Source organism: Hypanus sabinus, chromosome 8, assembly GCF_030144855.1.
Source record: "Hypanus sabinus isolate sHypSab1 chromosome 8, sHypSab1.hap1, whole genome shotgun sequence".
Taxonomy (NCBI): domain Eukaryota; kingdom Metazoa; phylum Chordata; class Chondrichthyes; order Myliobatiformes; family Dasyatidae; genus Hypanus; species Hypanus sabinus.
Genome location: NC_082713.1, coordinates 21,884,830 through 21,912,215, shown reverse-complemented (window position 1 = coordinate 21,912,215; position 27,386 = coordinate 21,884,830). Strand labels below are relative to the sequence as shown.

Below are 27,386 nucleotides of genomic sequence, written 5' to 3'. Positions count from 1 at the left end.
GATTGGGAAGTGCTGAAACTTCGGACCACTTGGGCAAGTCTCAGTGATAAACTGATACAGCAAAAGGAATGATGAAGCCATCTGATTGGCTGAAAGGAGAGGATTCGATTGGCTGATTCAGAAACCCCGCCTTTCGAGGCTTGCCAGGCTTTGTATAAATGATACTCTGCTCTGCGCCGCAATGTTGCTGAAATAAGGGGGTCATAAAACTAACGCAACCTTGTTCCCAACCAAAAAAAAAGGCTGAGGGCTTAATTACTGTGTTGCCGGTTTTGTAGATAGACTGTTGCAAACGGCGAGGTTTCCATAGCTGTAGACTTGCTGGCTAGAAGACCGACCCAGATGCCCGTAAGTTTGTGAAACTTGAATGATTGCAATGAGCCGTTATCTGTGGCTTCCCTTGTCCTATGTAACCAACTCCGTCCGCAAGAACGGTGAAGAGGTCAATGGCAGCGACTTCTTCTTGGCACTATATGGCCTCTCCAACACCACTTCCTTCTTCAGCTGGGGCAACCTGACCATTGAAGACTGGGGCATCTTCAACAATCATACCAAGTATGAAGCCGAGTCCAAGAACCCGACTGTGAAGGCGCTGTTGATTGTGGCTTACTCAGTCATCATTGTCATCTCACTCTTCGGCAATGTCCTCGTCTGCCAGGTGGTGATAAAAAACAAGCGGATGCATTCCGCAACCAGCCTCTTCATAGCTAACCTGGCCGTAGCAGATATTATGATCACCCTTCTCAACACCCCCTTCACACTGGTAAGCCCTGCTTCTTGTCTTAACCAAAGTGGAGATCTCAAGAATTATCTTGAGGTCAAGCCTATTCGAAATATGGTTTAACTCCTGCTGGGCGTTTGGGTCAAAAACAAAGCTAAGAAAGACTTGGGCCGTCATTGCTCCTGCGTATTGAGAAGGCAGAAAATGGGATTCTGCAAGCCTGAATTTTCTAACGCGGTAATCAGCATACTCATAAGCAATGAAAAGATTTTGACAGAGTATTTTTCTAAAAGCAGATTCATGTTTATTGCAGTGGATGATTAGTCTCAGTACAGTTGTCATTGTTAATTACCAGAAGAGTATTTTTTTCAAAATAAAAATGCCATATTGGAGCTATTGATTAAGTTATTGGAAGATATTCTAAGGGACTAGACATATGAGTATTTACATAGACAGGCACTGATTAGGGATAGTTAGCACAGTTTTGTGTATGGTAGGTTGTGTTTAACTAATCTTATTGAGTTTATTGAGGAATGTTGATGAAGACAAAGCAATGGATGTTGTCTACATGGACTTTAGCAAGGCATTTAACACATGGGAAGTTGAACAGGAAAGTTCATTTGCTTGGTATTCAAGATGAGGTGGTAAATTGGATTAGATATTGGCTTTGTGGAAGAAGCCAGAGTGGTAATAGATGGTTGCCTCTAGAGGATTGGTACTGGGCCCATTGTTGTTTGTCATCTATATGAATGATTTGGGTTAATGTGGTTAACTGGGTCATCAAGTTTGCAGATGACCTGCTTGACTGGGGGTGAGTAGATGGTAAGAAAGATTAACAGATTTTGCAAAGTGATCTGGGTCAGCTGGAAAAATAGCAGAGAGTGGTAAGGCACTGTGGAGTGTGGTAGAACAAAGGGATCTGGAAATACAGGTCCATAATTTATTGAAAATTGTGGCACAGGTAGACAGGGTTGAAAAGAAAGATTTTGCCACAGAAAATTCACAAGGATGTTGCTGGGACTGGGGGACCTAATTTATAAGAAAGATTGAAAAGCTTAGGATTTTATTCCTTGGAGCAGAGAAGAATGTGAAGAAATTTCATAGAAGTATACAAAATTGATGGGTATAGATCAGGTAAATGCTAGCAGGCTTTTTCCACTGAGGTTGGGTGGGACTACTTCTAGACATCATGGGATTACAACTAGAGTTCATGAGTTAAGACTGAAAGTGATAAAGATTAAGGTGAACATGCAAGGAAACCTCCTCACTCAGAGGGTCGTGATTGTGTGAAACAAGCTGCCAGTTCATGTGAGCTCAATTTCAATGTTTAAGAGAAGTTTGGATAGGTACATGGATGGTTATGGTTTGGGAGCAAGTCGATCAGACCAGGCAGTTTATATGATTCAGCATGGACTAGATGGGCCAAAGGTCCTGTTTTTGTACTGTACTTTTCTAGGATACTATATTGCTTCTGCTAACCTTTGACAAATGTGCAGAAAGTTCTAGCAGGGTCACCAAGTGGGTGAGGAAGGTGTGAGGATGGCAGTCAGTGTCAAAGAATTGAAGTTAGCCATTATCCTTGGAACTTTATGGAAACATTCCTGTGTTCCGAGCTGGGAACCAGGGCCAAAGGAATAGTGGATTCTAGCAGATAGTGTGACAGTCAGGTGGTGTTGATTCCGCTGAATATGGTAGCCAACTCGCAGTGATGTGTCTGCATTCACCTGCTGATGGGAAATAAGCCACTATATTAACTTTGACATAATTCCATAAGATATTGGAGCAGAATTAGGCCATTCGGCCCATTGAGTCTTCTCTGCCATTCCATAAAGGCTGATTTATTATCTCTCTAACTCATTCTCCTGCCTTCTCCCTGTAACCTTTGATGTCTTTACTAATCAAGAACTTGTTAATCCCTGCTTTAAATGTACCCAATGACTTGGCTTCCACACCTGCCTGAGTCAATGAAATCCACAGAATCGTAACCCTCTGGCTAAAGAAAATCCTCCTCATCTCTGTTCTAAAGGGACATCCTTGTATTCTGATGTAGTGCCCCCAATCTTGCATTCTCCCACGAGTAGAAATACCCTCTTCACAATTCATGTTTGAGTTCAGATGTGACCCCGGTGGTGAGGGTTGGGGATGATCCACTAAAATTTTTTGAAATGCTGTTGCCCAAATGATTGGAAATCCTAATCATTCCTTTGGCATTTATTTGCTGAATGAAGATTACAATGGCAATGCCAACATTTTTTATCCATCCCTGATCACCCTTGAACTAAAGGCAATTAAGCTGATGACTCTGATTCACATCGGTCAGACTGGGAAAGGTTGACAGATTCCTCCCACTGAAGGACATTAATGAGCTAGATGACCCTTCATAATAATTGAACATATTTATGGTTACTGAGACTGATGTTGTTGTAATATATTTCAAGTTTTGAACATATATTTCAGATTTAGAACATGGACATTGCAGCACTGGAATAGGACTTTAAGCAAATGATATTGTGCTGAATGAATTTAATTCCTTCTATCTACACAATGTCTCTATCTCCCCCATTCTCTACACATTCATGTACCTATCAAAAAGCCTCTTATGCACCACTATTGTGTTTGCCTCTAGTTCCTCCCTGGCATTCCAGGTACCCATCTCTCTATTTTTAAAAGAAAACTTGACCTGCACATCTCTTTTGAGCTTAACTCACTCTTACCTTAAATACACACCTAGTATTCAGCATCTTTATCTTGGGGAGAAAGATACTACTTTATCTATGCTTTTCAATCTTCAAACTTCGATCAGGTATCCTCTCAGTCTCTACTTAATTTATTGAATTATTTTGAATGTAACTTCTCCAGTCTTGGCAAAGATTCTGTTAGGTTAACTGCCATAGCAGGATCAATAGTAAGGAATTAGATGCCTGTCAATAATACTTTGATTTATTTACACATAGTAGCAGGACCTTAAGCCCCAACAAATGACACCATGAAATCAATTAACCTATGTATTGACCTATTCGTTTTTGGAATGTGGAAGAAAGCTGGAGCACCCAGAGGAAACCCCATGTAGTCACCAGGAGAATGTATAAACTCCTTACAGAATGTTGTGGGATTGAACCCAAGTCAGTGGCATTATACTACCATTATACAATCCACTGTTCTACCAGGTCACCCAAGGTGGTGATCTCACTGAAACTTGATGGGGTAGATACAGAAAGATTATTTCCCCAGGTGAATGTATCGGGACCATGGTTCAAAATAAGGAAATGGCCACTCAGGACTGAGCAGCAGGAACTGAACTGGGCTGCTTGCACTGCAAGAGTGTTACAGGCTCCTTACTCCTGTGTTTGTAGTCGGGGGAGTGGGGTGGGGAAGCAGGCAGCTGTGTTATAATTATCACACTACTTGCCTTGGGGTTTAACAGACCCCATGAATCTGCATGAATTTAATAGCTTTGCCCAGTTCTCTCTGCATGAACGTGCTTCAAAAAAAAACTAGCATTCCTAACAATGTGAATATGCACAGTAAAATATTAGGACTTGAATTATTGCTACCAAGGGAATAACCCATTAATTTTCGTGCCACTCATTAAGTATCTCTCCTCTGTAAGAGTATATAACTGCTGACGGAACCCTGACCTGCTGGATCCTAATTCTGTGTCCGCTCCAGAGGACATGTCCTTTGTTTGGCAACCTTAATTTAATTTGAAATTCGGATAATATGCTCAAGGCTGCAATCCTCAATTGAATTAACTGTTTGGCATGTCATTGATAATGAACATTTTAATTAAAGCTTCAGGTACTCTTTTATGACCACTTCACCTGAGACAGTAATATAGACGGTCAACAGTAATATAGACAGGGCATATCAGTTTAAAATCATAACTGTCCTGGATTTCCATTTATTTACAAGTCACCTGAAAAGACAATGCAAATTACAGCTTTGAGAATTGTACATGAAAATGCATTGATAATTGAAAATGTTACTGGCTGATCTTACAATTGATCCACAATTTGGTGTTGCCTCTGATCTGTGTGCTTTATTATGCTGGCCAGTCAACTGATTTTTACTGAGTAACAAATACAAAATGCTGGAGGTCAGGCAGCATTTATGATGAAGAATAAACAGTAGACAGGCCAATCCCTTCATCAGGACTGGAAAGGAAGGGGGAAAGAAGCCAGAATAAGGTGGAGGAAGAGGGAGAGGTAAAAGCTAGCAGGTGATAGATTTAACCAGAGGAGGAGGAAGGGGATGAATTAAGAAGCTGGGAGGTGATAGGTAGAAGAGGTGCAGAGCAAAAGAAGTAATCTGATAGGTGAGGACAGTGGATCATGGAAGAAAGGGAAAGAGGACGGGCACCAGAGGGATGTTATGGGCAGGGGTGGAAAAGAGGTGAAAGGGCAATCAGAAACATTCTTGTTTATGATTTTTATCTGATGTCATTATCCACTTTAATGAACTGATGTGTCAAAGTTGCAGTAAATTGGAACCACTACTTCAGGAACCACTACAGTTCCTTTCCAAATGGGTGACATCACTAGCCCTGTTTCTCTCCAGTTAAGGTCCAGATCAAATTGGGTTAGTTAATTAGGAAGATGAACCCCTAATATCATTGTGCTGGAGTGTGTATCTTGTATTCTCTTAAACCCACCCACCCCTTCTACCATCTCTCATTGAGCCGATGTGGCAGCTGGTGTTCAATCCAGAGACGTGGGGAGTAATATAATTTGGAAGATTGAACATGAGGCAGGAAATATGGTTATTAGAAGGTTTCTTAATGTGGAGGGGCAGAAGGAGTACAAGCACATGGGTCCCTTAAAATTGCCATGCAAGTTTATACGATGGTGAAGAAAGCATATGGTGTGTTGGCTTTTAATCGTTGGGTGATTGAGCTCAAGAGCCATGTTGTGGCTCTATAAAACTCTGGTGAGACCACACTTCAAGTATTGTGTTCAGCTTGTTCACCTTCGGAAGGATGTGGAAGGTTTAGAGAGGGTTTACCGGAAGTTTTAAAGAGGAGATCTTGTATGGAAAGCTTGAGCAAACTGGAGTTTTGTTTGGAGTAAAGGAGGATGAGTGCCAACTTGATAGAGGTGTAGAAGATCATAAGAGGCATAGGTAAAGTGTACTGTTAGTGCCTTTTCCCAGGCAGGCAATGGCTAACACAAGAGGGCATCTTCTTAAGGTAGGTGAGAAAGGTTTAGGGTTTTTAACATAAGTTCCTGGAATGCACTGCCAGAAGTAGTAGAGGCTGATGAGTTGTGGACATTTAAGAGGCTCTTGGAGATGTGCACGGATGAAAGAAAAATAAATGGGATAAGTCAAGAGTTCCCAACCTGGGGTTCATGGACTCCTTGCTTAATGGTATTCGTCCATGACATAAAAATGATTGGGAACCCCTGTGCCAAGGGCTATGTAGAGGAAGGGAATAGATCAGTTATGGAGTAGGTTTAGATAGATGAGCACAGTATTGTGAACTGAAGTACCTGTACTGTTCTGTACTGTTCAAGGTTCCAGTGGGATATATTGGGTTTAAATACAACACACACAAAATGCTGGTGGAATGCAGCAGGCCAGGCAGCATCTATAGGAAGAAGTACAGTTGAAGTTTTGAGTCGAGACCCTTCGTCAGGACTAACTGAAAGAAAAGATAGTAAGAGGTTTGAAAGTGGGAGGGGGAGGGGGAGATCCAAAATGATAGGATTAGACAGGAGGGGGAGGGATGAAGCTAAGAGCTGGGAAGTTGTTTGGCAAACGGGATACAAGGCTGGAGAAGGGGGAGTATCATAGGATGGAAGGCCTTGGAAGATGGAAAGGGGGAGGGGAGCACCAGAGGAAGAGGGAAAGCAAGCAAGGAGTTATTGTGAGAGGGAAAGAGAGAAATAAAACAAAAGTTTTAAAAATGAAAAATTAGGGATGGGGTAAGAAGGGGAGGAGGGGCATTAATGGAAGTTAGAGATATCAATGTTCATGCCATCATGTTGGAGGCTACCTAGACAGAATACAAGGTGTTGTTCCTCTCGACAGTCGAGAGGAACTTGGCTTCATCTCAACAGTAGAGGAGGCCATGGATTGACATATTAGAATGGGAATGGGATGTGGAATTAAAATGTGCAGCCACTTGGAGATCCTGCTTCCTCTGGTGGACAGAGCATAGGTGTTCAGTGAAACGGTCTCTCAGTCTGTGTCGGGTCTCACCAATATATAGAAGGCCACACCGGGAGCACTGAACAGGTGAAGTGTCATCTCACCTGAAAGGACTGTCTGAGCCCCTAAATGGTGGTGAGGGAGGAAGTGTAAGGGCAGGTGTAGCATTTGTTCTGCTTACAAGGATAAGTGCCAGGAGGGAGATTGGTGGGAAGGGATGGGGGGGACGAATGGACAAGGGAGTCATGTAGGGACAAATCCTGCGGAAAGCAGAAAGTTGAGGTGGGGGAAAAGATGTGCTTGGTGGAGGGATCCCGTTGGAAATGGCGGAAGTTACGGAGAATTATATGTTGGACCGGGAGGCTGGTGGGGTGGTAGGTGAGGACAAGAGGAACCCTATCCCTAGTGGGGTGGCAGGTGGATGGGGTGAGAGCAGATATGCATGAAATGGGAGAGATGTGTTTAAGGGCAGAGTTGATGGTGGAGGAAGGGAAGCCCTTTTCTTTAAAAAGGGAAGATCTCCGTCATGGAATGAAAAGCCTCATTCTGAAAGCAGATGTGGCAGAGACGGAGGAATTGAGAGAAGGGGATTGTGTTTTTATAGGTAACAGGGTGGGAAGAGGAAGTCCAGGTAGCTGTGAGAGTCTGTGGGCTTATAGTAGACATCCATTAGATAAGCTGTCTCCAGAGATAGAGACAGAGATCAAGGAAGGGGAGGGAGGTGTCGGAAATGGACCAGGTAAATTTGAGGGCAGGGTGAAAGTTTGAAGCAAAGTTAATGAACTCAACGAGCTCAGCATGCGTGTAGGAGGCAGCGCCAATGTAGTTGCTGATGTAGTGAAGGAAAAGAGGGGGACGGATACCAGTATAGGCTTGGAATATGGACTGTTCCACATAGCCAACAAAAAGGCAGGCATAACTGTTACCCATACGGGTGCCCATGGCTACACCTTTAGTTTGATGCAAGTGGGAGGAGCCAAAGGAGAAATCATTAAGAGTAAGGACCAATTCTGCTAGACAGAAGAGAGTGGTGGTAGAGGGGAACTGGTTGGGTCTGGAATCTGAAAAGAAATGGAGAGCTTTGAGACTTTCCTGGTGGGGGATGGAGGTGTATAGGGACTGGACATCCATGGTGAAAATAAGATGATGGGGGTCTCGTGTTTGAGGTTTAAATACAAGTTAGATGAAGTGCCTGGTTCAATCTATTTAGAAACATGCTATGCTGGTTAGAAACAAGCAATGAGCATATAAAAAGATGCATTAAGTAAAACATTTAGCATGCTTGGAGCATAATGACAAGACACTTCAACCCTATCGTTTGCAAGCTTCTTCATCCCCTTAAATCAAGTGTCTTTCCAATATGGAAGGATATCATGTGAGCTGAAGGAACACGTGGACATTTAATTTGGCTGTACGCCAAACATGATCTTGCTTTCATGACAAATGCCCAGTTCTAAGGAAGCAAGTAATGTAGCCAATGTTTTTTTATCTTGCATTTAGATATTCATCAAGTAGTTGTCATTATATAACAATGAGTTTAAACTTAATTTGGTGACAAACCTTAGTAAGCTTTACATTCTGTCAAGTTTGCATCTCAAGCCATCAGTAAAGTGACAGCAAAGTACTAGGAAATGTTACCAAGTCTGGTGGTGAAACTGCAATATGAGCTGCGCTTCTGTGTTTTGACGGAACAGAGTGCTCAAGGTTTCACTTAAAACTTGCCACCTGAGTGTAAGTTTCAGCATTATGCTTTTGACCTAGTTAATCAATTTAATTGAGTTCAATTGGGTTCCAGGATAATAATGCACAGTTGATTCATGTAATGGCACAATGAAGACTATGGGGAGAGGGGGAAGAAATGTCTCACTCTCTGTAAATTAGATTTTTTTTTTGAGATAGACATGAGTACTACAACACGGAAACAGGCCTTTTTGCCCACCTAGTCTATCCCAAAACCATTTAAACAGCCTACTCCCATTTTCCTGCACCGGGGCCATAGCCCTCCAAACCCCTTCTATCCATGTACCTACACAAACTTCTCTTAAATGTTGAAATTAAGCTCACATGCACCACTTTCACCTTTCACATAAAACATATGATCTCTGGTTGTTATCCCATCTAACCTCAGTGGAAAAAGCCTGCTTGCATTTACCTTATCTATGCCCCTCATAATTTTGAATACCTCTATCTAATCTCACTTCAGTCTTCTGTGTTCTAAGGATAAATCCTAACCTATTCAATCTTTCCTTATAAATCAGTTTCTCCCAACCTGGCAACATCCTTGTAAATTTTCTCTGCATGCTTTCAAACATCTTTCCTATAGGTACACAAGTGCACACAACACTCCAAATTAGGCCTCACCAAGGTCATATACAACTTCAACATAGCAAGCCAACTTTGTACTTAATCCGTTGATTTATGTAGGCCAATGTGCCAAAAGCTTTCTTTATGACACTATCTACCCTTGACACCACTTACAACAAATTATGGACCCGTGTTCTCAGATCTTTCTTTCTGCCACGTACCTCAGTGCCCTATCATTCACTGTAAGACCTACTTTAGTTGGTGCTGCCAAAGTGCAACACCTCACACTTGTCTGCACTAAATTCCATCCGCCATTTTCAGCCCATTTTTCCAGCTGATGCAGATCTCTTTGCAAGCCATGATGGCCTTCCTTGGGGTTCACTACACCACCAATCTTGGTATCATCCACAAATTTGCTGATCCAGTTAACACACTGTCATCTATATCAACAATCTGGATAATAAACAGCAACAGACCCAGCACTGATCCATATGACCACTAGTCTCAGGCCTCTAGTAAGAGATGTGACCATCTACTACCACTCTCTGGCTTTTCCCACAAAGCCAATATCTAATCCAATTTACTACCTCAGCTTGAACACCAAACGGCAAAACTTTGACCAACCTCCCATGCAGAACCTTGTCAAATGCTTTGCTGAACTCTATGTAGGCAACATCCATGGTCTTTCCTTCATCCACTTTCCTGATAACTTCCTTGGAAAAAAAGATGTGACCTACTACACAAACTATACTGACTATCCTTTCAGTCCATGTCTATCCAAATGATCAGCCATGATCATACTGAATGGTGGTGCAGGCTCAAAGGGCCGAATGGCCTACTCCTGCACCTATTTTCTATGTTCCTATGTTTCAAATACTTTTATGTCTGGTCCCTTGGAATACCTTCCGATAACTTGTCACTCACGGGTCTACAATTTTCTGATTTATGTTTAGAGGGAGACTTTTTAAAGTGTGGAACAACATTGGCTACCCTCCAATCCTCTGGTACCTCTCCTGTTGCTAAGGATGATTTTAATATTTCTGCTAGGGCCCTGGAAATGTCTGCACTTGCCTCCCGTAGGGTCTGAGGGAATACCTTGTCAGGCCCTGAGAATTTATCCACCTTGATTTGCCTCAGGATAGCAAACACCTCCTCTGTCATCTGTACAGGGTCCTTGAAGTTGATGCCACTTTGCCCCACTTCTCTAAACTCCATTTCTGCCTCCTGAGTAAATACAGATGCAAAAAAAAATTACTGAAGATCTCCCTAATTTGTTTTGGCTCCATATATGGATTACCATTCTGATCCTCCAGAGGACCAATTCTATACCTTACTAATTCTTTTGCTCTAACTGTAGAATTCCTTAGGAGACTGAGAGGAAAATTAGGTCAACCATGATGAAATGGTGGAGAATTCTTGAAGGGCCAGATGGCCCAATTCTGCTCTTTTACCTTGTGATCTTGTGGTCTTTTAATTCTCCTTTGTTTTGTCTTCTAGAGCAACTTCATACTTTCTTTCAGCCTTCCTGATTTCCGAAGTGTTCTCTTGCATGTTTTGTACTCCATAAGCACCTCAGCATATCATAAAATCTGTAATCTATAATGACAAAGTCTGTGGAGCTGTAGCATTCACATTCCTGGGGCATTTTTTGTGAACATATTTGGTGACTAAGTGCATTGATCAAGTGTAGGACTTCACTTGAAATACTTCAAGCTACATGATCTGCTGAATACACCTTTATATGGATTATCTACATGAACAGCCTACCATTTGAGAAGAATTGAACTGTAAAGTTGATTGGAAAGGTGGTATATTCCTACAATAGTGTTGGTACACTCACCCACTTTCCCTGCTCTACAGGCTAATTGGATTAATTGCTGTTGGACACATTAAGTTGAAATAAAAATAAGTAAACTACAATCACCTGTGTTTCTCCAAGCATGCAGCAGGTTTGGGAGGGGCTGTATTCAACCACTTTTAAGTAGCTGTTAAAATTGGGGCACAAGCAGCTACCTAAAAGTGGTTGAATACAGCCCCTCCCAAACCTACTGAGTGGAATTATGTTGCACATAACCAGTGAAGGAAGTTGAATTTAACTATGTTCATAATTTATGGTCAATTTGAGAGTAGGCAACATATGCAGTATAGCAAGCAGTTCCTCTACTCTTAATGTTGAAAGGTTCATTAATTATCTGCAGGAAATGAATATATATTATAATTTTATTGACATTTATTCCTTTTTTTCCCCTTGCAGGTCCGTTTTGTGAATAGCAACTGGGTGTTCGGCAAGTTGATGTGTCATGTTAGTCGCTTTGCTCAGTACTGTTCTGTGCACGTTTCTGTCCTGACCCTCACTGCTATTGCTCTGGACCGGCACCAGGTACAGTATCCACAGGAAAGGCAACAAAACGCGAAACCTTCTGCACCTAATTGGGAACTATTGTGGGAAACGACTCACTATATTATAGGATTCAAACAAAAAGATACCCAAGTATAAAGGTTTTTTCAAATGTTTCCTGCAATGCAGTAAGACTTAATAAATGTTTCTTGTGCAGTTAAAAGCTTGCTCTCAGCACACTGCTACATTCTGTTTGCAAGTGCCACATCACAATGTCACTCTGGTCCCAGGATTGAACATGGCGGAATAAATACAAAATGCTCAAGGAACTCAGCAGGCCAGGCAGCATCTATGGAAAAAAGTACAGTTAATGTTTCCGGCCAAAACCCTTTGGCAGGACTGGAGAGAAAAAAAATTGTGAAGTAGATTTCCAATCCACCTTTCCAATCAACCCCCTCATCCCACCTTCCAAATCTCCTCAGCTTTCTTTCTCCAGTCATGCCAAAGGGTTTTCCATAGATGCTGCCTGGCCTGCTGAGTTCCTCCAGCATTTTGATTGTGTTGCTCGGATTTCCAGCATCTGCAGATTTTCTCTTGTTTATGGGGGATATAACTACTCAAAGCAGCTTTTTAGCCAAAGTCAATCCTTTCTTTGGCTGTTATTACACCCTGCTGGCTAACCATTAAATGTTATCAACAAATAGATGTTTCCAAACCAACACTGAATGTGGGGCCATCTGTTTCCGGGTTATTAGTGCCCTCAACAGGTCAGAAATTCTTCCTGAAGGAGGGTCTCAGCCTGAAGTGCCAATTGTTTATTCACTTCCATAGGGGCTGCCTGACATGCTGAGTTCCTCCTGCATTTTGTGTGTTTTACTAGGGAAATCTGTAGTTTTCTATGAAACTAAAAACAATCTTGTTTTGATGTGAGTGATGGCCCCCGTCGGTCAGGGTTAACCATGGATACTGCAGCCCAGCTGTCTAGATACGCAAGCCTGGGCAGTACAACATGGAGAGCAAGCTGTTGCTCATGTAACAAGCTCCCCCTCTCCGTGCATCTGATGAACTCAATAGAATTTGATAGCAGCAGTGTCGTAGGAGTTGCCAGCCAGCACTGAACTCAATGTGGGACTGCCTTTGGGACTCCAGCTCTGGATTTTTCCCCCTCAATTTACTTCTGAGCCTTCCCCACACGTGGGTACATCCACAAGGCAGCAGAGGTTTGAGATCAGTTTTCCTTCTCTTAGATGAGCTGCCAACCATGGCTGAAAAGCCCCATCTGCCCAAAACAACTGTCCTTAAGGTCCCAGTAACCCTCCTTTGCACCACCTCCTGTCAGTAGAAACTGTTCCACCGGGCTTAGTAGCTAAACCACACATGAAGGCCAGGAGCTGGACTTGATTGTCAGAGGCTATTGGAGCATTTAATAGGTAGTGGGAGCTTGTTCCCATTACCACCCTGGCTATAACAACCTTAATAAAACTATTTTGATGTATTACTGGATATATCTATACAATTCCTAAAAGGATTATATTAAACTTCTCTCTTCATATTCAGTATTTCCTGTTAAGGTCTCCATTGATAAGAATGATTTTTGTATATTAGATAGACCTTCACTTTGTAGACAGTTGAGATCTGGAAGATCCACCAGCAGTGAGGTTGTGGCAAGACTACTTGTTAGTTCCAACTATTTGGGGTTGTAATTCTGTCTGTATTACCTGGTTATGCCTGTGAATGCTCAGACAGACTTGCATGCTAATGTAAATTTACTATTTGTTACTTTCACACATGGGCTTATATTGTCATAGGAAAAATTTCCAAAGGTGGATTAACCAAATAGTTTGTAACATAGAAAGTTTTCAGGATGGCATGAGACAGGATATCAGTTCTGCTCAGACATCCATATTGAAAGGACATGTTTCCCACATATTCAGCTGTTCCATTTCCAACATAAATTATCTTTGTGGATGAGAGTTGGTGCCATACATGGACTGATAATATTTACAAAGTTTTGCCGCAAAACACGGCAGCATAGTGGTTAGTGAAAAACTATTACAGCATCAGCAACTCAGGATCAATTCCGCCGCTGTCTAGAAGAATCTTGTATGTTCTCCCCATAACCGCCTAGGTTTACTCCCATTGTCTGAAGACTATGGCTTAGTAGGTTAATTGATCACTAAATTGAAATTGGGTGGCATAAATCCATTGAGCCGGAAGAGCCTGTGACCATGTTGTATACTGGAAATTTTTCTATGATTGATCTATTTTAAAGACACGTAATAGCAAGCAGTCCAGGTCAATATTTACTACAGATTTGTTGTAAATTATGTGATTGAAATATAACATGAGAAATGACAGATGGCGCCATTTTATAACCTGTCTGATTCTGCAATTCAGTAAAATCACTGATCCTTGAATGGCTGCTTCTATCTGATCTACTTGCGGAATCACTTAAGCCTCAAACATCTTGATCTTGGCTCCGATATTCAGCGATGGGGCATCCAGAAGCTTTGGGAATATCAAATTCTGATTCACAACCTTCTCTAGTTAAGAAATTTCTCAGTGTTATCTCAAATAGTAGACCTGATTTCTCAGCTCTTCTTCCTTTACTAGATTCATATTCTCCCAGCATTTAGACATAGAGGGATGTGGGGAGAAGGTATGAACAGAGTGCTGAATTTGGATGATCGCATTGAATGGTGAAGCAGGCTTGAGGCTAGATGAACTGTTCCTAGTTTCTTAGGAATATTCCATTAATTCCTCCAGGGTGGCATAGAATCATATCTACTAGCATAATGCCTTGCACCATACATTGCACTTGGGATAAAATTCCTAACCCTCTCTGTAGGCAATTTGGATGTTCTTCCTTTGACTGTGTGGGTTTTCTCTGGATGCTCAAGTTTCCTCCCACATTCCAAAGATGTACAAGTTAGAATTATTTAATTGTAGGCATCCTGTGTTGGTGCTGGAAACAGTGACACTGTGGGCTATTCCCAGTACAATTCTCTGATTGTGGTGGTCATTGATGCAAATGATGTATTTCACTGATGTTCAAAGTACATTTATTTTCAAAGTATGTATACAGTTTACAACAGGAACATAGAAAACCTACAGCACAATACAGGCCCTTCGGCCCACACTGCTGTGCCAAACATGTACTTTAGAAATTACCTAGTGTTCCCCAGGTAATCTTGAGATTCATCTTCCCACACAAAATAAAGAAACACCTTAGAACCCATTTAAAGAAAACTCCCACTCAAGACCATCAAATGTGCAAAAAAAAGAACAAATTGCACAAACAGCAAAAAAGCTAACAAATAACACGCGAACTATTAAACATTAAACCGTAGAGTAACCAGAAGTGAGTCCACAGCCATGAGCCACTGAGGCAAGTAAAGCCAGTCCAGGAGCTGATAGCTGTGACCACAGACACTGAGTCGGTCAGTTCTGTGCTGTGTCAATGGCTTCAAGCCACAGCTGTAGATATAATTCTGCAATGAAATGCCATGATCAAATTGGGCAAATGGTAAAGTGCTTTCAGCACTAAGGACATTAAGCATCAAATTGTAATCAAAAGTGAGTCCGCAGTCCTGGGCTGCAAGTTGCCTAGACAATCACACCTTGTAGTGTGGGACCCAAAACTACTGCAGCTGAGGGGGAGACCAGACAAACACAGGCAGACTGAACAGAGCATTCACTCAGTTTCTGCTCTCGTTCGTCCTTGTCAATTCTGATCTTGCTCAACACTTTAATTGGCACGGAGTAAAGGAGCTGACCACAGGTTTGTATTCTGCTGTTAGCAATCGATGCACCTTGCATCCCTCCAACAGCCGTAGCTGCTCCCCACACCGAATCCCTCAAGAGATCACAGAAGCAGCAGGTCGTTTAGTCAGCCCAAAAACATTCTTAAAAGGGAAATTACAGGCTGCAATCGATCCCAGTTCAGTAGAAATGTATTTTGAAGAACAGTATCCAGCAGTTTTGTCAGCTGTCTGCAAGATGTTGCCATTGGTCACTGGTGCCATCTTGTTAGAAATGTTGTGATGTGTGTGTGACAGATAACTGAAGCTAATCTTGCTTTGTTAGATCCTCTAAGAATGATACAAAATTCACTAAAATAGTGAGAACAATAACCCATTTATTTAAGCTGAGGAGAAGTGCTTCAGAGTGCTCCTGCCCATAATGGGTTCTGGCTAGTTATTATCTCGAGGTATACGTACACAATGCTGGAAGAACTCAGCAGGTCAGGCAGCATCTGTGAGAAAAGAGTAGCCAACATTTCGGGCTGAGACCCTTCATCAGGGATGGGGGGAAGAAAGGGCCAAAGCCCAGTAATAGAGATAGGGGAGGGGGTAGGGCCTAGAGGCGCCAGGTGGAAAACCAATCAGAGGAAAGATAAAGGGGGGAGGGGGAGGAGATAAGCATGAAAGAACTGTAGAAATAAAGAAGCAGAATGTTGAAAGGGGAGAGAGGCAGAGAGGGTCCTGGGATAGGGGCAGGGGGACAGGGAGGGAATTACCGGAAATTGGGGAATTCAATGTTCATACCACAAGGTCGGAGGCCACCCAGACGGTAGATGAGGTGTTGCTCCTCCAACCTGAGTTTGGCCTCATCGTGGCAGTAGAGGAGGCCACGTATGGACATATCTAGATGGGAATGAAAGGCAGAGTTGATGTGGGTGGCAACCGGGAGGTCCTGTCTATTGTGACAGACAGAGCGTAGGTACGCGACATTGAATTCTCCAATTTCTGGTAATTCCCTCCCCCTCGCTCTTCCCCTATCCCAGGACCCTCTCTGCCTCTCTCCCCTTTCAACTTTCTGCTTCTTTATCTCTACAGTTCTTTCATGCTTATCGCCTCCCCTCCCCCCTTTATCTTTCCTCTGATTGGTTTTCCACCTGGTGCCTCTAGGCCCTACCCCCTCCCCTATCTCTATTACTGGGCTTTGGCCCTCTCTTCCCCCCCTCCCCCCATTCCTGATGAAGGGTCTCGGCCCAAAACGTTGGCTACTCTTTTCTCACAGATGCTGCCTGACCTGCTGAGTTCTTCCAGCGTTGTGTACGTATTTTTTGATCCACAGCATCTGCAGTTGTATTTTTGTGTTTTTATTATCTCGAGGTGCCTGATATCATTCCCAAACAAATGAGGCAGGCAGCTCGGAACAGGCCTGTTAAAGATAGTTTGACTCCCCTTGATGTACAATGGATAACTCGCATTGTTCATTTCTCAAGACGTAATTTCTCAGAGCAAACCTCCAGATACTGTCATTATGCACAACATCTGGTGATCCCGTGGTCTGTCTTGAAGGCTTATGTCCATACATCCTCCAAGAGGCTGAACCCTTGCAGTGCATCAGTCGCTGATGAAATACCTGGCCGGGTAATGAAATTCTGTGCCAACAGGATGACTGGAGTGTTCAAGGACATTTTCAACCTCTCTTCAGTAGTTGGAAACTCCCGTATGATTCAAAAGGGCATCAATCGTACCAGTACATAAGGGCAGAGTGAGCTGCCTCAATGACCATCACCTCGCAGCACTCACATCTACTGTGATGAAATTCTTTGAGTGTTTGGTCATGGCTAGAATTAACTCCTGCCTAAACAAGGACCTAGATCTGCTGCAATTCCTCTACCACTGCAGTAGGTCTACAATTCAGTCAATCTCACTGGTTCCCCTTTTGGCTTCGGAGAACCTAAAGAACAGCAAAACATATGACAGATGGCAGTTTAAAATTACAACTTGGTGTTTAACACCATCGCCTAATCAACAGGCTTCAAAACTTGGGCCGCTATAGCTCTCTCTGTAATCCGATAAATAATAATATCTCCTTATCATCAACTAGGTACATCTCAAAGATGTGAGTGTAACTCACTGCTCTACTCTACACTCATGCCTGTGGCTAGGCACAGCTTAAATGCCATCTATAAATTGGCCTATGGCAGCACTGTTGGCAGAATCTCAGATAGCAACAAGAATGTAAGCTGTATAGGAGTGAGATAGATCATCTAGTAGACTGCTGTCACAACAACCTTGAATTCAACATCAACAAGATCAAGGAATTGATTGTGGCCTTCAGGAAGGGGCAAGTTAGAATAACACGAGTCCTCATTGAGGGGTCAGTGGTGGAATGAGTGAACAGCTTCCAGTTCCTGGGTGTCTGTTTCTCAGATCTATCCTGACAACACAAAAAATGCTGGAGGAACTCAGCAGGTATTCAGCACAGATGCTGCCTGGCCTGCTTAATTCCTCCAGCATTTTATGCTGCTTGGATTTCCAGTATCTGCAGATTTTCTCTTGTTTGTGACTAGATCTATCCTGATGCAGGAATGAAGAAGGCACTACTTTAGGATTTTAAAGAGATTTGGTATGCAACCAAAAGATTTATGAGTGTGAGGGCAGCTTGTTGTTCTCGGTGTTGGATGTGGGAGGTCCTGGACTCTCCTAGCCTCCCAGACATCCATATCTGCGCCAGGTGCATCGAGCTGCAGCTCCAAGGGACCGGGTTAGAGAACTGGAGCTGCAGCTCAATGACCTTCATCTGGTCAGGGAGAGAGGAGTTGATAGAGAGGAGTTACAGGCAGGTGGTCACACTAGGGCCCCGGGAGGCAGACAAGGTGGTCACAGCCAGGAGAGGGAAGGGGAAGAGTCGGGTACTAGAGAGTACCCCAGTGGCTGTACCCCTTGACAATAAGTACTCCTGTTTGAGTACTGTTGCGGGGGATAGCCTACCTGAGGGAAGCAACAGTGCCTCCAACACAGAGTCCGGTCCTGTAGCTCAGAAGGGTAGAGAAAGGAAGAGGAAGGCAGTAGTGATAGGGGACTCGATAGTTAGGGGGTCAGATAGGCAATTCTGTGGACACAGTCAGGAGACCCGGATGGTAGTTTGTCTCCCTGGTGCCAGGATTTGGGATGTTTCTGATCACTTCCAAGATATCCTGAAGTGGGAGGGTGAGGGGCCAGAGGTCGTGGTACGTATAGGTACCAATGACATACATAGGAAAAGGGAAGAGGTCCTGAAAGGAGAATATAGGGAGTTAGGAAGGGAGTTGAGAAGAAGGACCGCAAAGGTAGTAATCTCGGGATTACTGTCTGTACCACGTGACAGTGAGAGTAGGAATGGAATGAGGTGGCGGATAGATGCGTGGCAGACGGATTGGAGCAAGGGGCAGAGATTCAAGTTTCTGGATCATTAGGACATCTTTTGGGGTGGGTGTGACCTGTACAAAAAGGACGGGTTGCACTTGAATCCTAGGGGAACCAATATCTTGGCTGGGAGATTTGCTAAGGCTATTGGGGAGAGTTTAAACTCGAATGGTTGGGGGGTGGGAATCAAATTGAAGAGACTAGGAGAGAGGAGGTTAGTTCACAAATAGAGAAAGCTTGTAGACAGTGTCTAAGGAAGGATAGGCAGGTGATAGAGAAGGGGAGCGCTTAGACAGAAGATGTAGGGGAGAAGGAAGAAAAAGAAGATTAGTAAAGTTGTTTGCACCATTAGAGATAAACAGTCAGGGGTGGAGAATTTCTTAAATGCATTTATTTTAATGCTAGGAGAATTGTAAGAAAGATGGATAAGCTTAAAGCATGGATTGATACCTGGAAACATGATGTTGTAGCTATTAGTGAAACATGGTTGCAGGAGGGGTGTGATTGGCAACTAAATATTCCTGGATTTCATTGCTTCAGGTGTGATAGAATCGGAGGGGCAAGAGGTGGAGGTGTTGCATTGCTTGTCAGAGAAAATATTCCAGCAGTGCTCTGGCAGGATAGATTAGAGGGCTCATCTAGGGAGGCAATTTGGGTGGAATTGAGGAATGGGAAAGGTGTAGTAACACTTGTAGGGGTGTATTGTAGACCACCTAATGGGGAGCAGGAATTGGAGGAGCAAATTTGTAAGGAGATAGCAGATATTTGTAGTAAGCACAAGGTTGTGATTGTGGGAAATTTTAATTTTCCACACATAGACTGGGAAACCCATTCTGTAAAAGGGCTGGATGGTTTGGAGTTTGTAAAATGTGTGCAGGATAGTTTTTTGCAGTAATACATAGAGGTACCAACTAGAGAAGGGGCAGTGTTGGATCTCCTGTTAGGGAATGAGATAGGTCAGGTGATGGAGGTATGTGTTGGGGAGCACTTTGGGTCCAGTGATCACAATGACATTAGTTTCAATATAATTATGGAGAAGGATAGGACTGGACCCTAAGTTGAGATTTTTGATTGCAGAAAGGTTAACTTTGAGGAGATGTGAAAGGGTTTAGGAGTGGATTTGGACAATTTGTTTTATGGGAAGGATGTAATAGAGAAATGGAGGTCATTTAAAGGTGAAAGTTTGAGGGTACAGAATCTTTATGTTCCTGTTAGGTTGAAAGGAAAGTTTAAAAGTTTGAGAGAGCCATGGTTTTCAAGGGATATTGGAAACTTGGTTCAGAAAAAGAGATATCTACAATAAATATTGGTGGCATGGAGTAAATGAGGTACTCAAGAAATATAAAGAATGTAAAAAAAATCTTAAAGAAATTAGAAAAACTAAAAGAAGATATGAGGTTGCTTTAGCAAGTAAGGTGAAAATAAATCCAAAGGGATTCTACAGTTATATTAATAGCAAAAGGATAGTGAGGGATAAAATTGGTCCCTTAAAGAATCAGAGTGGACAGCTATGTGTGGAGCCGAAAGAGATGGGAGAGATTTTGAACAATTTCTTTTCTTCGGTATTCACTAAGGAGAAGGATATTGAATTGTGTAAGGTAAGGGAAGCAAGTAGGGTAGTTATGGAAGCTATGATGATTAAAGAAAAGGAAGTACTGGCACTTTTAAAGAATGTAAAAGTGGATAAGTCTCCTGGTCCTGACAGGATGTTCCCTAGGACCTTGAGGGAAGTTAGTGTAGAAATATCAGGGGCTCTGACAGAAATATTTCAAATGTCATTACAAGCGGGGATGGTGCCGGAGGATTGGCATATTGCTCATGTGGTTCCATTATTTAAAAAGGGTTCTAAGAGTAAACCTAGCAATTATTGGCCTGTAAGTTTGACATCAGTGGTGGGTAAATTAATGGAAAGTATTCTTAGAGATGGTGTATATAATTATCTGGATAGACAGGGTCTGATTAGGAACAGTCAACATGGATTTGTGCATGGAACGTCATGTTTGACAAATCTTATTGAATTTTTTGAAGAAGTTACGAGGAAAGTTGATGAGGGTAAAGCAGTGGATGTTGTCTATATGGACTTCAGTAAGGCCTTTGACAAGGTTCCACATGGAAGGTTAGTTAGGAAGGTTCAGTCGTTAGGTGTTAATATTGAAGTAGTAAAATGGATTCAACAGTGGCTGGATGGGAGATGCCGGAGAGTAGTGGTGGATAACTGTTTGTCAGGTTGGAGGCCAGTGACTAGTGGTGTGCCTCAGGGATCTGTACTGGGTCTAATGTTGTTTGTCATATACATTAATGATCTGGATGATGGGATAGTAAATTAGAATAGTAAGTATGCAGATGATGCTAAGATAGGCGGCATTGTGGATAATGAAGTAGGTTTTCTAAGCTTGTAGAGAGATTTAGGCCAGTTAGAACAGTGGGCTGAAAGATGGCAGATGGAGTTTAATGCTCATAAGTGTGAGGTGCTACATTTTGCTAGGACTAATCAAAATAGGACATACATGGTAAATGGTAGGGCATTGAGGAATGCAGTAGAGCAGAGTGATCTAGGAATAATGGTTCATAGTTCCCTGAAGATGGAATCTCATGTGGATAGGGTGGTGAAGAAAACTTTTGGTATGCTGCCTTGATCAATCAGAGCATTGAGTATAGGAGTTGGGATGTAATGTTAAAACTGTACAAGACATTAGTGAGGCCAAATTTGGAGTATTGTGTACAGTTCTGGTCACTGAATTATAGGAACGATGTCAACAAAGTAGAGAGTACAGAGGAGATTTACTAGAATGTTACCTGGGTTTCAGCACCTAAGTTACAGAGAAAGATTGAACAAGTTAAGTCTTCATTCTTTGGAGCATAGAAGGTTGATGGGGGACTTGATAGAGGTATTTAAAATTATGAGGGGTCTAGATAGAGTGGACGTGGATAGGCTTTTTCTATTGAGAGTAAGGGAGATTCAAACAAGAGGACATGAGTTGATAGTTAAGGGGCAGAAGTTTAGGGGTAACACGAGCAGGAACAACTTTACTCAGAGTGTTAGCTGTGTGGAATGAGCTTCCAGTTGAAGTGGTAGAGGCAGGTTCGATACTGCCATTGAAAAAAAAAATTATATATGTATATGGACAGGAAAGGAATGGAGGGTTATTGGCTGAGTTCAGGTTAGTGGGTCTAGGTGAGAATAAGCATTCAGCACAGACTAGAAGGGCCGAGATGGCCTGTTTCTGTGCTGTAATTGTTATATGTATAGTGGAGATCATTCTTGACTGATTGCACCTCATCATCTGACTGATTGGTGTGGAGTCTTCAATGCGGGGAATTGAGAGACTGCACAGGCCATCCCTATCATGCCCCAACCCTCCCCAGCATAGAAGACATCTTCCAGAATTATCGATGCCAACTTCTTGAAGCATCACTTAATGACTCCCAGCATTTGGGACATAACCTCTTCACATTGTTACCATCAGGCAGAAGGTATCTGAGCCTGAAGACACACTCAATGTCTTGGCAATAGCTTCTTCCTCTCCACCATCATATTTCTGAACGGTCAATGAACACAACTTCATTACACTATTTACATTTTGTAATCTTATAATAAATGTTATATTTTGCCCTGTAATGCCATTTTTTTTTAAAAAAAAAGCAAATTTCATGACCTATGATTTTTAACTCTGGTTAAAATAAACCTGATTCTGATTCAAATCTGAGCCTTCATCAATTTCTAATCAGAAACGTTACTTTTAATGGTTACAGTTATAAAACCCACCAAAAGGCCATTCTTATTTTATACATAAAAGTTCCTTTAAAACTCTTCATCAGTTTATAGACTCATTAAGTATAATACACACATCCCAGAGGGTGCTGTTCTGATGAGAAGTAATTCACTGAAAATCAAACCACCTTCACTTGCCAAAAGTTCACATTTTTAAAAATTTATTTCAAATAATGAAATTCATTGCAAAGAGGCTTCCAAGTGGGAAGTGGATGACAAATTTATGATGACCATGTTCAACATTACTATTTCACCTTGAATTAAACCAATATACTTTTATGTTAAACATGGTCTTGTATTTACAATAATATACTGTGCAGTATTGCAAGCAGAGTATTGGGAACATATATCTTTAGAAATTAGGAATAAACCTGTATTTTAGGAAATTCAAGTTCTAATTTATTAGTAACTTGTGCTGAGTAAAAAACTAAATGGATCCATTAGAATTGCAGCTGTGAACAACACAATTTTCTTGCTGAATGCTTTCCTTTCTGAAGTACCTTCCTAAATTTTTCTTTTCCAAAGCAACTTCATGATTACCTACTAGAGAAGATGTTTGTGAGTAATTTGCAATCTTCTCTAGTGCCTGGAGCCTAGAGGAATAAATTGCAGCTAGATTATACTACTTGTCACTATCCAACAATGCCACCTACATCAGCAGTCTTTGCACACTTCATCTGGCATATGAAGAAATGCAACTTGGGGTCTATGCTCCAACACAGGGGGGTTCCCTGGGTAGATTTGACAGGTTCAGGCTGCTGCCAGAACCACATTCTCAGATAGTCACCCACGCTAAATGCTGGAGAATTTCAGCCGGTCTATGGAAATGAACGTTTCAGTCCCTTCCTCAGGACTGGAAAGGAACGGGGCAGATACCAGAATAAAAGGGGGAAGGAGCATAGCTAGAAGGTGATAGGTGAAGCTGGGTGGGTAGGAAGGATAAGGACTGGAGAGGAAGGAATTTGATAGGAGAGAAGGGTTGGCTGTAAGAGGAGGGGACCCAGAGGGAGATGATAGGCAGGTGAGAAGAGGTGAGACACCAGAGCAAGGAATAGAAGAGGTGTTCTTAGATGGTGTTGGTTGTTAATGCATATGGCACATTTCATGGTATGTTTTGATTCAAGTGTGATAAAAGGATCTGAACCAGGGGAGGGAAGTGGAAACGTAAGGGATCCTGGAAGCATCGTGAGCAGCATTGATGAAGGTGTGCTGACCTGCTGAAAAATCACCGCTGGAGTTTAGTGCCCGGCTTGAGGGAAGATGAGAACATCCTACTGGGAGTGAATGGTTCAAAAGAGGGGGAATTTTAGCAGCAAGGTTAGATTGTGGAATCAGAATCTCTTCTCCTTGGAACATTGGTGCGTATCAGGAAATCAGATGGATACACACAAGGGCATACACTGCCCCCATTGATGAATGATTTGAGGACTACAGATTCAAAGTGACGGGCAAAATACAAGGGGGAGAAAGTGAGGAGTTAGACCCAAAGGAAAATGAATTCTATCAGGACATTTCAGAGGTGGTACTCTCCTAGGTGGTCCTATTCTCTTCCTTAGACTTTACAGAGAATAGGACTGATTAGTTGTTCTTTGCCAAAGTTAACATGGATTTTGATGGACTGACTAATCATTGTCAATGTCATGTATTCTTTGGTATAACACTTCCTCTATAGAAAGAGTCTCTGCATAATATTGCATGTGTAGCCAGGTTTTATGGGACACCCACTGATATGGTTTATTATTGCTTTACACAGGTTATCATGCATCCCTTGAAGCCGAGGATGTCTAAGGCTAAAGGAGTCCTCTGCATCATCATCATTTGGATCATGGCTACAGGTTTCTCTCTTCCACATGCAATCTACCAGAAGTTGTTTAAAGTTGAATACAGGTGAGACAAAAATCAAACTACCAAACAAGGAAGGTTTCCATCATTGTATATTATCTCCTCTCTCAGGGAGGGTGTCTAATGATGAAAGGCCCGAAACACCTGACGATCCGAGGATGCATTACTGACGATGTGTCCCAGTGCACACTTGGTTCGTTGAACCAAGTGGTGTCGTACCACGACAATGAAAGGCATGGGCCAGATTAGCCTGGCTTCCCCATACCAGCCTATCCACCATAGCAGTTCATACATCACCACTCAAAACTCTGCAGCCTAACCTCTCCCAGCCAAACGTATACATCCACCAGCCCAACACTCAAACCTAATCCTAAGGTCCAAATGGGGCACACACCCCCACAAACCCTTGGCATTTCCCGATTAACCCTGGCTTCAGTCCCACAAACCCTAAACACACCCCGATTAACCCTCGCTAGACCCTCACAAACCTGATGTCCTATGTCAGGAGGGGCAAGATTCGACAAAGGCAAGTGTTGAACCTGGTCAATGAAGGTGTGGGCCAGATCAAAGTGGCATGGTTGCGTGAAACTTTGCACTGTACTGTTGCTACAAAGCAACCAACTTTACATTCTAAGTCAGTGACAATAAATCAGATTGCGATATTTCATTTGTCGGTTGACTTTCAATTCCTGTGTAAAGCTTAAATGAGCATTTTCCTTTGCCAGCTGAAAATGGATTTAGGTAATAATGAGTTGAAGTGATTCTTCAGGAACAAGCGTTGCTGATGCCTCAACAAATTATTCAATGAGAGATGAAGGTCTTGGCTTCATTGCCAAATTGTGTGATTGACCTAATCATACAAAACCACACCATAGAGCCATTCAGATAGCTGCAAGTTGTGACCTAATTAATGCTGATAGATCTCAACACCTGTTGAGATTACCATTGGTTAAAAAGGTAAATTGGAACAGCGGTAGAACAAAGGAATTTGGAAATACAGATCCATAATTCCTTAAAAGTGCTATCACTGGTAAATAAGTGTAAAAGAATTTTTTGAACATTACCCTTCACAAATCAAAATATTGTCTACAGGATTTGGAATGTTATGTTGAAGTTATATAGGACATTGGTAGGGCCAAATTTGGAGTATTGTGTGCAGTTCTGTTCATCTACCTACAGGAAAGATATCAGAAAGTTTGAAAGAGTATAGAGGAAATTTTACAAGGATGTTGCTGGGACTTGAGGACCTGAGTTGTAAGGAAAGTTTTAATAGATTAGGACTATATCTCTGGAGCATAGGGGAATGAGGAGAGATTTAACAGAGGTATACCAAATCGTGAGGGTTATAGGTAGGGTAAATGCAATCAGGCTTTTCCCACTGAGATTGGGGGAGGTGAGGGCTAGAGGCCATAGGTTAAGTGTGAAAGGTGAAAGGGCACCTGGGGGGAACTCTTTCACTCAGACCTCGGTAAGGGTATGGAACAAGCTGTTAGCAGAAGTGATGGATCCAGGTTCAATTTCAACACTTGTGAGAAGTTGGGATCAGTACATAGATGGAAGCGAAATGGAGGGCTATGGCCCAGGTGTGGGTTGATGAAGCTAGACAGAATAATAGATTAATGGGGCTAAAGATCTGGTTTCTGTGCTGAAATGCTCTATGACTCTATCGGGAAGTAATTATTAATTGACCTCTGAATGATTGTGAATAGCAATGACTACAACTCAACGTAAGTAGTCTTTCCAATTGTGTTGCACTCTATGTAGAACAGTAGATAGTTTTAAAAGTGCACAACTGGGTAGGTATTTATTGTAGAGTAGCTGACATTAGAGAGATGGTTCAATGCACTCTCAACCTGACCTTCATTTCCACTGGAGAATTTCTGAATGAGTAGTAGAGGTGATGTTCCTTGTCTGGCCAATGTAATAAAGTCCAATTTCCACAACAATCAAAGAAAGTCTGCTCCCTGTGTGAAATCATCAGCACAATAAATCACTTGTACATTCTGTGTTCCAGGAAGGAGCGAGTGCGAAGCTTGTGTCTCCACAATTTCCCACAGCCAGCAGATTTGTATTGGAAGTATATGGACTTGTCCACTTTTATTCTCCTCTATGTTCTGCCACTCCTGATCATAACCGTGGCATACACTGCAGTGGCAAAGAAGCTGTGGTTGCGGAATGCCATTGGGGACATCACTGTGGAGCAATACTTTGCCCACAGACGTAAGAAAAAGATGATGCTGAAGATGCTGATGCTGGTGGTGGTGGTGTTTGCTGTCTGTTGGTTTCCCTTGAACTGCTACTTGGTGCTCATCTCCAGCAAGGCCATCAACACCAACAACGCCTTGTACTTCACCTTCCACTGGTTTGCCATGAGCAGTACATGTTACAACCCCTTCATCTACTGCTGGCTGAACGCAAATTTCCGATCAGAATTCAAATCCTTGTTGAGTATGTGCAGGAGGAGGAGGGCCACCCACGTGCAGCCACTTGCCTACAGCCCCCCTCCCTACAGGCAGGCATGGAATGATGGGAGAAGCCACAAGAGGACCAGTGAAACTCGGAATCCACGGTTTAGCACCAACACAAACTCCGCAAGGACTGATATTTCCATTGTGGAACCCATTGTGACAGTCGGTTAAATAGAGAATCGAAGACACTGTAACTACTATTGTTCTACAACCAGAAAATGTCCAAGGGTCTCTCAGGCTTATAAAGCTAATTCTTAGGATGAGAACATTGCTGGCAAGGCCAATATTTTGGCAGCAGTTCAGTAGCACTGAGAAGGTTGGTATGGGTTTCTACAATTGTTTGACACAAGCTTGCTCAGTCAGAAACTGAATTTGGTAAGGACACCAGAGTTTCTTCCTTGGGTGGCATTTGTGGTAGAAATAAAAATAAGATGTTGAATGATCAGTCAGCTGCCTTGTGTCCATGTTTATAAAAACGCAGTGTTTCAAATTTGAGTTTAACGTTGCAAGCCAATGGATTACTGATAACGCAGCATAAACCCAAGATCACTGCATCACTTACTGTGAAGGTCATAATAAAGACTGGCAACCATTTAAGAATGACCAGTTTTCAGGGACATTGTGGGAAATTTGTTAAAGGATTTTTTTATGT

The 27,386-nt window shown here is 42.4% G+C and overlaps 1 protein-coding gene across 1 annotated transcript; it reads left to right on the top strand.

Annotated features, from left to right (window-relative positions):
• The first annotated feature begins 376 nt into the window (after positions 1-376).
• LOC132397707 (G-protein coupled receptor 83-like) lies at positions 377-26,905 on the top strand. Its single transcript, XM_059976478.1, has 4 exons — positions 377-763; positions 11,427-11,552; positions 24,178-24,311; positions 26,281-26,905. Exons 1-4 carry the CDS (start codon positions 377-379, stop codon positions 26,903-26,905), a joined length of 1,272 nt encoding a protein of 423 aa, XP_059832461.1.
• Positions 26,906-27,386: the final 481 nt, after the last annotated feature.

What these genes read in the sequence shown, in the direction of transcription:
- LOC132397707 (XM_059976478.1), top strand. Translation starts at nt 377, where the DNA reads ATGAGCCGTTATCTGTGGCTTCCCTTGTCCTATGTAACCAACTCCGTC. An exon ending in TTGCTCTGGACCGGCACCAG is followed by an intron (nt 11,553 to 24,177) that starts GTACAGTATCCA and finishes TGCTTTACACAG; the next exon opens with GTTATCATGCATCCCTTGAA. An exon ending in TTGTTTAAAGTTGAATACAG is followed by an intron (nt 24,312 to 26,280) that starts GTGAGACAAAAA and finishes TCTGTGTTCCAG; the next exon opens with GAAGGAGCGAGTGCGAAGCT.